General features: G+C 39.7%; 1 protein-coding gene across 3 annotated transcripts in view; it reads right to left on the bottom strand.

Moving 5' to 3' along the window:
• Positions 1 to 13,992, bottom strand: part of ITCH (itchy E3 ubiquitin protein ligase) — a 123,719-nt gene that overhangs the window by 76,959 nt on the left and 32,768 nt on the right. For all 3 annotated transcript variants that reach the window (XM_082671138.1, XM_082671139.1, XM_082671140.1), the window contains one exon: positions 193 to 283. In XM_082671138.1, the coding sequence (XP_082527264.1) occupies positions 193 to 262 (70 nt within the window). In that variant the 5' untranslated portion in view covers positions 263 to 283. The remainder of the gene's footprint in view (positions 1 to 192; positions 284 to 13,992) is intronic.

Here is a 13,992-nt window from a genome sequence, read left to right as displayed (position 1 = left end):
AACCCAAATCCTATACTATACCCAAGAATATCCTGAAATCAAAATGTAATTTTTACATATCTAAACATTATGTTCATTCATTCATTCAGAACCTGATACGTCACAGCCACTAAAGATTTTAAGATTTTTTTCTTTTTATCTTGGGAGTGGGGGGGGGGGGGAAGTAAAGCAGTAGATCTTTTTAAGACTTACCAGTTATCTGAAGTTGTGATTTCATGGTCAGGCTACCCATTGAACCAAGCTGTGATCCACTGTCAGACATAACACCAACAGGACGGCAAACCTGAACAGGGCCAAGGAAACACTATAAACATCAAAAATTCCCACTTGAAAAATATGTAAATAGTGCTAGCCAGGCCATTTCCATGTCCCACTGAAGGCCACACAATAACCAGTGGCCTTCACATTGCTAAATATAATTTTCAATTCTAGTATCCATCCTGCGTTAACCTATCAGCAAGATCTGACATGATCATTCCTTCTTCCATGGTTTTTCTTCCTTTTCGTTCCCAAGACACATTCTCTAGGTTTATGTCCTACATTACTGATTGTTTCTTCTTAGACTCCTTTGATGATTCCTTCTCTTCTCTCCACCCTCCTAATACTGGAAAGTCCTAGGACTCAGTTCTTGTTTCCCTCTTCTCTCATCGCTCCATACTCATTTCCTCAAGGATATCATCCACTGTTATGGCTTTAAATATCATCTATATATCAACAAGTCCCAACTTTATATTTCTATTACAGACTTCACTCCTGAATTCTAAACAACTTCACTTGGGTATCTAAAAGACACTCTGAACTTAACAGATCCAAAATGGAACTCCTGATGTTCTCTGTAAACTATCTCAGTTGATGGCAATTTCATTCTTTCAGCAGCTCAAGCCAAAAACCTTGGAGTCATCCTTGACTCCTTTCTTTTATATTTCCTTTCCAACCCGCTGGCAAATTCTGATGTCTCTATTTGTAAAAATATATCTAGAATCTAGACATTTCTCACCACCTCTACCACCAATCTGTCCAGACCCACCTCTGACAGCCATTTTTTTCCTAAATTATGCCCCTCTCCTAGATTAACCTAAAAGGTCTCCCTTTTTCCACCCTTGTCTAGCCTTAGTACCTATTCTTAACACAACCTGGATGATTCTTTTAAAATGTTAAAAAACCTTTCAAAACCTTCCCATTTTACTCAGAGTAAAAGCCTGAATCCTGAAAGACCCTATATGATACATGCTTCCACTGCTCCCTACTTCCTGAACTTATTTCCCTGCTACTCTCCTCCCCTACTCAGGCACATACTTCCCTATTATTGTTGAAATATGCCAGCACATTCTTGCCTTTAGATGTTCATTCTACTTGTCTTCTTCACAATATTAACAGTCTGCTCCACTTATGATGATCATTTTCTTCTCCTATAAACTATGTGACCTTCTGACATACTAAGTAATTTACTTGGTAATTATGTTTATTGGTTTTGACTCCCTAAGCTAGAATATAAACTCCATGTGAATGGGGGATCTTTTTGCTTTGTTCACTGATGAAACCCAGAAGCCCAAAACAGGGCCTGTGGCTACTGAATTATACTAAATGAACACCTCTAACATATCTTCTTCAGCCAATAATCATGGAAGAGTTAATCCCCCTGTGGAAAGGGCATGATTCGTATACAATAAAAAAGATTTTATAACAAAGTCAGAACACTTGGGTTTGATTCCTGGCTACAACACTCACTATATGATACTATTTGAGTCATATAACTTCTCTAGGTCCCAGTTTCCTGTCAGAGAAATGGGGATAATACCACCTCTACCTCACAGGGCTTTTGTAAGACTGAATGATTATATCTGTGGGGAAAAAAATTGCTCTGTGAATGTTTATTATTTATCATTAATACTCTTTGAATTTATTTGTTTATTTATGGCTGCGTTGGGTCTTTGTTGTTGTGTGCAGGCTTTCTCTGGTTGTGGCGAGCAGGGGCTACTCTTCATTGCGGTGCGCAGGCTTCTCACTGCGGTGGCTACTCCGGTTGCGGAGCATGGGCTTCAGTATTTGTGGTTCGCGGGCTCCAGAGTACAGGCTCAGTAGTTGTGGCACACAGGCTTAGTTCCTCTGCGGCATATGGGATCTTCCCAGACCAGGGCTCAAACCTATGCCCCCTGCATTGGCAGGCAGATTCTTAACCACTGCACCACCAAGGAAGTCCCTAAATATGTTTTTAAAATAACCTGTTCTTAGGCTTTCGGGGACTTGATAAAAATTTTAAGAATATTTTGAGTGGGTCAAAGTAAAGATTAAACTCAAGCAAAATTTACTCAGCACTCACTAGTTGCCAGGTTCCATGTAAGAAATATACAAATACAATAAGGCAAAATTAGGCTTCCGTTCCCTGGCGGTCCAGTGGTTAGGACATCATGATTCCAATGCAGGGAGCGTGGGCTTGATCCCTAGTCAGGGAACTAAGATCCCACATTCCACAGGGCAACTAAGCCTGTGAGCGCTAGAGCCTGCGTGCCACAACTGGAGAGCCTGAGAGCCACAACTACTGAGCCCACACCACAACTAGAGAGCCCCATGTGCCACAACTACAGAGCCTGCGTGCCACAACTTGAGGAGCCTGTATGCCGCAAGGAACAGCCTGCACTCCGCAATAAAAGACAGCGCAGGCCACAATGAAGATTGTGCAACTAAGACCCAATGCAGCCAAATAAATAAAATAAATATTTAAAAAAAATCATGTAGGTACTGATACATATTAGTTTTACATAATCAAAATTACTTAAGTATTTTAAATCTCTAAGAACAAAAAAATACCATTTGTAAAGACAAACTATAGAAACCTAAGTATCAATTGGCAACCAGTTAAATAAATAACATACTCATACCACAGAATACTATGCAGCTATCAAAACAACTTACTAATGACTGAAATGGAATGATTCCAAGAACATTTTTTTTAAGTTACAGAATATATATAATGTGATGGTATTTTTTCAAACAAAAACAAAGTATATATTCTTGTAGGTAAATATACTTATAAACAAAAGCAGAAAAAGTATACATCCCCTAACTGTTTACAGTGGTTACCTTTGTGGAGAAGGGGAGAGGGTCTGTGTACTAAAGGAGGTGGTCATGGGGAACTTTGGTTTTGTATGTATTGCTTTAGTTTTTAAAAAGAAAATGTGTAGCCTACTTGTACACTTTGAAAAACAGGCAAGACAGAGTAGACTGAGAATCTACACTTCAAGTCCCATCTTCTCCCCTGAGCTCCAGACTCTTAGGTCTAACCATTATTTATAACTGCCTGCATGGTTAAAATGACTAAACTGAGGAGACTTCCCTGGTGGCACAGTGGTTAAGAATCCACCTGCCAACGCACAGGACACGGGTTCGGGCCCTGGTCCAGGAAGATGCCATGCCACATGCCATGAAGCAACTAAGCCCCTGCGCCACAACTACTGAGTCTGCGTGCCACAACTACTGAAGCTCACACACCTAGAACCCACTCACTGCAACCAAGAGTAGCCCCTGCTCGATGCAACCAGAGAAAGCCCGCACATAGCAACAAAGACTCACCACAGCCAAAAAAAAAAAGGACTAAATTGAAACTCTCCCTGGCCTCAATAGCACCACCATCCATCCAGTTGCACAAGCCAAAGCTGTGGGCATTATCTTTCCCTCATTACCAAGTTCTAAAGATACTACCTGCAAAATACACCCTGCTATATACCTTAAAATATATGCTTATTTTTCTCCTCTTCTTAACCATCTTAGTCCAAGCCACAAACACCCATCCCTTCCCTGTCAACAAATTACTACAAGTCACTAAATTGGTCTCTCTGCTTCTGCACCTGCTCCCTCTCCCTCCCACCACCCATTCTCCACACAGCAACTAGGGTACTCTTTTAAACACGAAAGTTAGATCATGCTCTACTCTGCTTAAACATCCAATAATTGCCTATCTCACCTAAAATAGAATCCAAATTCCTCACCCTGGCTTACAGAAGTCCCACTACATTCCATCCATGATCTACTCTCTTGACTTCTCCTCATATCATTCTCTCCCTTACCCACTGCAAATATGGATTTTTTTCTATTTCTTAAACACACTAAGGTCATTCCAGACTTACAGGCTTTACACTAACTGTTCCCTCTGCTCAGAATGTTTTTCCCTCTTACCTTTAAATAGCTAACATCTTATATTCAGGTCTCAAGTTAATACTCAAATACTCAGAGAGGTCTTCCCTGACTACTCAATCTAATGTAGCCATCCTATTACTTTCTATCACACCGCTGAAATTTTTCTGATTAAATTTTTTACTGACTATAAGGTCCACAAAGGTAGGCAACCTTGTCTGCCTTGCTAATCAGTGTCTAGAATATTCCACAGTTGTTGTTTTTTTTTTAATTAACTAATGTCCGCAATTTATATTTAGGTCCACTCTTTGTGAACCTTATACAGTCCTATGGATTTGTTATTGTTGTTTTGTTTTTTGGGGTTTTTTTTTTTGCGGTACGCGGGCCTCTCACTGTTGTGGCCTCTCCCGTTGCGGAGCACAGGCTCCGGACGCGCAGGCTCAGCGGCCATGGCTCACGGGCCCAGCCGCTCTGCAGCATGTGGGATCTTCCCGGACCGGGGCACGAACCCGTGTCCCCTGCATCGGCAGGCGGACTCTCAACCACTGCGCCACCAGGGAAGCCCCCTGTCCTATGGATTTTGACAAACACATAACTGCCATGTATCCACTATTATAGTATCACACAGAATAATCTCACAACCCTAAAAGTCCCCTGTGCTTCACCTACTCATCCCTCTTCCCTCACTAAGAACCTCTGGCAACCACTTATCTATTTACTGTTTCTATAATTTTGCCTCTTCCAGAATGTCAGATAGGTAGAAGCACACAATTTAGAGCCTCAGCCTGGCTTCTTTCACTCAGCAGTATGATTAAAGTTTCCTCCATATCTTTTCAGAGCTTGGCAGCTTTTTTTTAAATTGCTGAGTAATATTTCATGTGTGTTTATTCCACAGTATATACATTTGCTTACTGAAGGATATGTTTAGTTGCTTCCAGTTTTTGGCAATTATGAATAAAGCTGCTATAAGTATTCATGTTCAGGTTCCTTGTGGATATAAGTTTTCGACTCAATTGGGTAAACAGGACTACAATTACTGGATGATAAGGGTAAACCTATGTTTTAGCTCTGCCAAATGGTTTTCCAAAGTAGCTGTACCATTCTGCATTCCTATTAGGATTGAAGTAGAATTTCTACTGCTTCGTATCCTCACAAGCATTTGGTATTGTTAGTTTTTTGGAATTTAGCCAGTCTAACAGGTGTACAATGACGTTTCACCATTGGCCTAGTTTGTAATTCCCATATGACATATGATGTTGAGCCTCTTTTCGTATGCTTATTTACCATCTATGTACACTGTTTGGTGAGATATCTGTTCAGATATTCTGCTCATTTATTATTTGTTTTCTTGCTGTCGCATTTTAAGAGTTCTTTGTATATTTTAAATATAAGTCCTTTATGTGTTTTGCAAATATTTTCTCACAGCCTATGGCTTCTCTTTTCATTCTCTTAACAGTGTAAAGGTTTCACCAGTTCCCACATGTGAGTGAGTGCGGTGAGTATGTTCCCCACACCAACAAGCAATTCTCCAACACCAGCTAAGTGTCCTACAATTTAATAAAAATCAGAGAAGAAATAAATATAGCATGTTTTTAAATATTAAAAAAAACCACCAAAAAAAATTATTAGAAATAAACAAATACACTAAGTTGCAGAGTAAAAATATCAATATACAAGTCTGTTCTATACACTAACAATGAATCATCAAAAAACAATTAACAAAAAAATCTCATTTACAATTGCAACAAAAAGAATACCTAGGAATAAATTTAACCAAGTAGGTGAAAGACCTGTACACTGAAAACTTTAAGACGTTCTTGGAAGAAATTTAAGACAACACAAAAAAATGTAAAGGTATTCGTGCTCAGGGACTGGAAAAATTAACATTTTTAAATGTCCGTATTACCTAAAGCAATCTACAGAACCAATGTAATCCCTATCAAAATCCCAATGACATTTTTCACAGAAATAGAACAACAACAACAACAAAATCCTAAAATCTGTAAGAAGTAACAAAAGGCACCAAATAGCCAAAGCAATCCTGAGTGGGGGGAAAAAACCCAAAGCATGAAGTATCATTCACTCTGATTTCAAATTATATTACAAAGCTATAGTAATCAAAAATTGGCAGAAAAAGTGACATAGATCAATGGAACAGAATTGAGAATTCAGAAATAAACACATATATGGACAATTAATTTACAAAACAAGAACAAAGAACATAAAGTGGAGAAAGTATAGTCTCTTCAATAAATCATGTTGGGAAAAAACTGGACAGTTAACATGCAAAAGAATGAAACTAGACCACTATTTTACAACATACACAACGTCAACTCAAAAGGGATTAAGGACTTGAATGTAAGACCTGAAACCATAAAACTCCTAGAAGAAAACACACATCAGTCTTAGCAATATCTTTCTGGATATGTCTCCTCAGGCAAGGCAAACAAAAGCAAAAATAAACAAATGGGACTACATCAAGCTAAAAAGCTTCTGCACAGCAAAGGAAACCATCAACAAAATGAAAATTCAACCTACCTACTCAGAGAAGATATTTGCAAATCATATCCAATAAGGAGTTAATATTCAAAATACATAAAGAACAACCAAAAATTAAACCACCCGATTAAGAATGGGCAGAGGAGGTGAACAGACCCTTTTCCAAAGACATACAGATAGGGAACAGGGACATGAAAAGATGTTCAACATTACTAAGTATTATGGAAATGCAAATCAAAACCACAAATGAGTTATTACCTCATACCATTAAAATAACTATTATCAAAAAGGCAAGAAATTGGGCTTCCCTGGTGGCGCAGTGGTTGAGAGTCCGCCTGCCGATGCTGGGGACACGGGTTCGTGCCCTGGTCGTGGAAGATCCCACATACCACGGAGCGGCTGGGCCCGTGAGCCATGGCTGCTGAGCCTGCGCGTCCGGAGCCTGTACTCCGCAACGGGAGAAGCCACAACAGTGAGAGTCCCGCATACCGCCAAAAAAAAAAAAAAAAAAAAGGCAAGAAGTAACAAGGGTTGGAGAGGATGTAGAGAAAAGGGAATCCTCATACACTGTTGGTAGGAGTGTAAATTACTGCAGCCACTATGGAGAGTTCTCAAAAATTAAGAATAGAACTACAATATGATCCAACTACTCCATTTCTAAGTATTTATCCAAAGAATTCAAAAACATCTAATTTGAAAAGATATATGCATACCTATGTTCAATCCAGCACTATATACAATAGCCAAGGTATGTAAACAACCTAAATGCCTCTCCATGGATGAAGAAGATGCAATATATATATAATGGAATACTACTCAGCCGTAAAAAATTTTTTTAAAAATAAAGGAAATCTTGGGACTTCTCTGGTGGCGCAGTGGTTAAGAATCCACTGCCAATGCAGGGGACATGGGTTCAAGCCCTGGTCCAGGAAGATCCCACATGCCGCAGAGCAACTAAGCCCATGCACCACAACTACTGAGCCTGCGAGCCACAACTACTGAGGCCCACACACCTAGAGCCCGTGCTCCACAAGAAGAGAAGCCACTGCAATGAGAAAACCATGCAACAAAGAGTAGCCCCTGCTCGCCGCAACTAGAGAAAGCCCATGCGCAGCAACAAAGACCCAACGCAGCCAAAAATAAATTAATTAACTTAAAAAAAAAAAAAAGGACATCTTGCCATTTGCAACAACATGGATGGACCTGGAGGGTATTATGCTAAGTGAAATAAGTCAGACAGAGAAAGACACATACTGTATGATTTCACTCATATGGTGGGGGGGGAGTTCAAACCAAACCAAACAAAAATGAGCACACAGAGAGAAGAGAGCAGCGGTTAGCAGAGAGCAAGTGGGGGAAGGGTGATATGGATAAAGGGAGTCAGCTGTACAGTGACGAATGGAAACTACGCTCTTGGTGGTGAGCATGTTGTAGTGTATACAGAAGTCAAAATATAATTTTGTACACGAGACATATAATGTTATAAACCAATGGGGTTTTTTTTGCGGTACGCGGGTCTCTCACTGTTGTGGCCTCTCCCGTTGCGGAGCACAGGCTCCGTACACGCAGGCTCAGCGGCCATGGCTCACGGGCCCAGCCGCTCCGCGGCATGTGGGATCCTCCCGGACCGGGGCACGAACCCGTGTCCCCTGCATCGGCAGGTGGACTCTCAACCACTGCGCCACCAGGGATGCCCTAAACCAGTGTTTTATTAGTCAATCAATGAAAAGGTTATCTGTCAAACCACTAATCTAACAGAACAGACTTCAGTGGCCACACAAGACAAAGAATACAGGACTGTACAAAATTAGTTTGGAAAAGTCACCGAACAATCAAATGACAACCACAGGAAGCAGCAACAAGAAACCATGAGATGGGGGAAGAATATGATTTCCAGAGTTGTCACATTATAACATTCAAAATGTTCAGTTTTCATACTAGCAAACCGAATTCAACAGCACATTAAAAGGATTAATACATCATGACCAAGTGGGATTAATCCCTGGGATGCAAGACTGGGTCAACATATGAAAATTAACATGATCAACAAGGACGAACCGTATAGCACAGGGAACTCTATTCAGTATTCTGTGATAACCTATATGAGAAAAGAATCTAAAAAAGAATGAATATATGTATAACTGAATCACTCTGCTGTACACCTGAAACTAACACAACATTGTAAATCAACTATACTCCAGTAAAACTAAAATATTTTTAAAAGAGAAAGATAATAAATGTGTTATATCACATTAAAAGATTAAGGGTAAAAATCACATGATCATCATAACTGATGCAGAAGAGCATTTGACAAAATTCAATACTGTTTCATGATAAAAACTGTCAGATTAGGAATAGAAGGAAATTACCTCAACAAAATAAAAGCTACATATGAAAAGGCCACAGCTAACATCACACTCAAAGGTGAAAAACTGAAACCTTTTCTTCTAATACTAGGAACAAGACAGGATGCCCATTCTTACCACTTCTAGTCAACACAGTACTGGAAGTCCTAGCAAAACCAATTAAGGTAAGAAAAAGAAATAAAAGGCACCCAAATTGGAAAGGAAGAAGGAAAATTATCTCTGTCCCCAGATGACATGATCTTATATATAAAAAACTCAATAAAGCCTCCACACAGGGACTTCCCTGGCAGTCCAGTGGTAAAGACTCCACACTTCCACTGCAGGGGACACGGGTTGGATCCCTGGTGGGGGAACTAAGATACAGTGTGCCGTGCAGTGCGACACCTCCCCCCCAAATAAAAGACTCCACACAAAAAACACAATATGGGCTTCCCTGGTGGCGCAGTGGTCGAGAGTCCGCCTGCCAATGCAAGGGACACGGGTTCGTGCCCTGGTCCGGGAAGATCCCACATGCCGCGGAGTGGTTAGACCCGTAAGACATGGCCGCTGAACCTGCGCGTCCGGAGCCTGTGCTCCGCAACGGGAGAGGCCACAACAATGAGAGGCCCGCATACTGCAAAACAAAAAAACAAAAAACCCCCCACAATATTGTAAATCAACTATACTCCAATAAAAATTAAACTGTTAAAAACTAATTTTTTAAAATACAGCAAACCTGTACGATACAAAATCAACATAGAAAAATTAGCTGCATCCCTATACACTAACAATTAACTATCCGGAAAAAAAAATTAAGAAACAATCCCATTCACAATAACATCATAAATAAAAGATACTTAGGAATAAACTTAACAAAGGAGATAAAAACTACAAAACATTGCTGAAAGAAATTAAAGATACAAATAAATGGAAAGACATCCTGCACTCATGAATTGAAAGATAAAGTATTGTTAAAATGTCCAAACTACCCAAAGTGATCTACAGATTCAATGCAATCCCTATTAAAATCCCAACGGAATTTTTTAAATAGAAAAAATCCTAAAATTCAAATGGATCCAAATAGCCAAAATAATGTTGAGAAAGAAGAACAAAACTGACATATCACACTACCTGATTTTTAGAATATTACAAAGCTACAGTAATTAAGACAGTATGGTACTGGCATAAAGATAGGCATATAGAGCAATGCAACAGAATAGAGCGCCCAGAAATAGACCCACAAATACACAGACAACTAATATTCAACAAGGTTGTCAAGAACACGCAATGGGGAAAGAATAATCTCTTCAACAAGTGGTGCTGGGGAAACTGAATATCCACATGCAAAAGAATGAAATTGGATCCTTATCTTACACCATAAACAAAAATCAACTCAAAATGGATGAAAGTCTAAAACATAAGACATGACACTGTAAAACTCCTGGAAGAAAATATAGGGGAAAAGCTTTGTGACATTGGTCTTGGCAATGATTTATTGGATATTACACCAAAAGCACAAGCAACAAAAGCAAAAAAGACAACAGGGACTACACCAAACTAAAAAGCTTCTGCTCTGCAAAAGGAAAGAATCAACACAGTAAAAAGACAGCCTGCGAAACAGAAGAAAATATTTGCAAACCATATATCTGATAAGGAGTTATATCCAAAATACACGAGAAGCTCCTACAATTCAAAAGCAAAAGACCCCAAACAACCCAGTTTTAAAATGGGCGAAGGACTTGAACAGACATTTCTCCAAGGAAGACATACATATAACCAATAGTGTGTGAAAAGATGCTTGACGTCACTAATTATCCAGAAAATGCACAAATCAAAACCACGAGACCTCATCTCACACCTGTTAGGATGGACACTATCAAAAAACAAAAAACTGGGCTTCCCTGGTGGCGCAGTGGTTGAGAGTCCGCCTGCCGATGCAGGGGACACGGGTTCGTGCCCCACTTTGGGAAGATCCCACATGCCACGGAGTGGCTGGGCCCATGAGCTATGGCCGCTGAGCCTGCGCATCCGGAGCCTGTGCTCTGCAATGGGAGAGGCCACAGCAGTGAGAGGCCCGCGTACCGCCAAAAAAACCCTAAAAGTGTTGGCAAGGATGTGGAGAAATTGGATCCCTTTTACACAGTTGGTTAATCTCTTATATTGAAAACAGAGGCAAAAATCGTCAACAAAATACAAGCAAATTGAGAATTCAGTAACATTCCATGACCAAGTGGAACTTACGCCAAGACTGCAAAGTTGGATAAATATCCAGAAATCAATTAATGTAATATATCAGATCAATAGAATAGAGGACAAAAACCACATCATCATTTCAACAGACACAGGAAAGGCATTTGACAAAACCCAACACGCCTTCATGATAAAAACACTCAAGGAACTAGGGGTAGAAGAGAACTTCCTCAACGTGAAATAGGGCATCTATTAAAAAAGAAAAATCTATAGCTTACATCCTACTTAATGGTAAAAGACTGAATGCTTTCCCCCTAAGTTCAAGAACAAGAATGCCAGCTCTCAAAAATCATTTTTATTCAATACTGTACTGAAGGTTCTAGCCAGGGTAATCAGGCAAGAAAATGAAATAAAAGGCATACAGACTGCAGAGAAAGAAGTACAACTATCTTTATTTGAAGATGACCTGATCTTGTGTATAGAAAATCCTAGAGAATCCACTTAAAAATTATTAAACAGGTGGGAATTCCCTGGCACTCCAGTGGTTAGGACTTGGCACTTTCACTGCTGGGGCCAGGGTTCGATCCCTGGTTGGGGAATTAAGATCCTGAAAGCTGTGTGGCTCGATCAAAATATATATATATATATATTAGGGCTTCCCTGGTGGCGCAGTGGTTGAGAGTCCGCCTGCCGATGCAGGGGACACGGGTTCATGCCCCGGTCTGGGAAGATCCCACATGCCGCAGAGCAGCTGGGCCCGTGAGCCATGGCCGCTGAGCCTGCGTGTCCGGAGCCTGTGGTCCGCAACGGGAGAGGCCACAACAGTGAGAGGCCCGCATACCACAGAAAAAAAAAAAAGATATATATATATATATATATATATATATAAAATAAGTTCAGCAAAGTTGTAAGATATAAGATCAACATACAAAAGCCAATGTAATTCTATACAGTAGCAATGAAAAATCTGAAAGTGAAACTAAGAATTCCATTTACAATAGTATAATAAAATACTTAGGAAAATTCAACAAAAGAAGTGTAAAACTAAAAATTAAAGAGGACCTAGAGACTTCCCTGGTGGCACAGTGGTTAAGAATCCACCTGCCAATGCAGGGGACATGGGTTCAATCCCTGGTCCGGGAAGATCCCACATGCCACGGAGCAACGAAGCCCGTGCACCACAACTACTGAGTCTGCGCTCTAGAGTCTGCGAGCCACAACTACTGAAGCCCACGCGCGTAGAGTCCATGAGCCGCAACAAGAGAAGCCACTACAATGAGAAGCCCAAGCACCACAACAAAGAGCAGCCCCCGCTCGCTGCAACTAGAGAAAGCCCATGCACAGCAACGAAGACCCAACGCAGCGCCCCCCCCCAAAATAAAGATGACCTAGATGAATATAAAGTCATCCAATGTTCGTGGATTAGAAGACCTGACATTGTTAAGATGGTAATAGTCCCCCAAATGATCTACAGATTAACCCCCAAATGAGCTACAAATTAAACACAATCACTATCAAAATCCCAACTGCCTGTTTGCAGAAATTCACAAGCTGATTCCAAACTTCATATGGAAATACAAAGGACCAGGAATAGTCAAAACAATCTCAAAAAAGAACAAGGTCAGAGGATTCACACTTCCCAATTTCAGAACTTACTACAAAGCTACAGTAATCAAGACAGTGTGTTATTGGCATAAGCATAGATATACAGATTAATGGAATAGAATTGAGTTCAGAAATAAACCCAAATATCTATGACCAACTGATTTTTGACAAGGGTACTAAGACAAACTTCTCAACAAATGGTCCTGGAACTAATGGATATTCATGTGCAAGAGATCCCTACCTCACAACCATGGACAAAATTAACTCACACTATATCATACACCTAAATGCAAAAGCTAAAACTAAAAATTTGGTAGAAGAAAACAGGTATAATTCTATGTGATGCTGCATTAGATAGACAATGGTTTCTTAGCTATAACACCAAAACCAACAACATAAAAACTGGATATAAATCAAAATTTTTAACTCTTGTGTTTCAAAAACACCATCAAGAAAGTGAGAAGCCCACCCACAAAATGGGAGAAAATCTTTGTAAATCATATATCCAATATAAGTATCTAAAATATATAAAGAGCTTTTACAACTCAACACAAAAAGATGACTACAAAATTGTCTAAAGGACTGAAACGGCATTTCTCCAAAGAAGATATACAAATGACCGATAAGCACATGAAAAGATGCTAAACATCATTAGTCAGAGACATGCAAATAAAAACCACAATGAGATACCCACTTTACACCTACTAGGAGAGCTATTCAAAATGATAAGTAACAAGTGTTGACAAGGATATGAAGAACCCTCACACATTGCTAGTAAAAATGTAAAGTAGTGCAGCTGCAGTGAAATAAAGTTTTATGGTTCCTCAAAATAGGTAATAGGTAATTCTACTCCTAGGTATATTCCCAAGAGAAACGAAAACATATGTCCACACAAAAACTTGAACATAACTGTTTACAGCAGCATTATTCATGATAGCCAGAAACAGAAACACCACAAATGTCCATCAACTAATGAACAGATAAATAAAATGTGGTATATTCATACAATAAAAAGAAATTCAGCAATAAAAAAAAATGAAGCACTCGTTAAATGTTATACCAGGGATAAACCTTGAAATATTATGCTAAGTGAAAGAAGCCAGTCACAAAAGACAATATATTTCATGGTTCCATTTATATGAAATGCCCAAAGTAGACAAATCTACAGAGATGGTAAGTCAATTATTAGCTGCCTAGGGCTAGGGCTGAGTGGATGTAGATT

This window comes from Grampus griseus (genome assembly GCF_964374135.1).
Source record: "Grampus griseus genome assembly, chromosome: 14".
Classification (NCBI taxonomy): domain Eukaryota; kingdom Metazoa; phylum Chordata; class Mammalia; order Artiodactyla; family Delphinidae; genus Grampus; species Grampus griseus.
The sequence above is the reverse complement of the archived record's forward strand: the minus strand, read 5'-3'. Positions and strand labels throughout refer to the sequence as shown.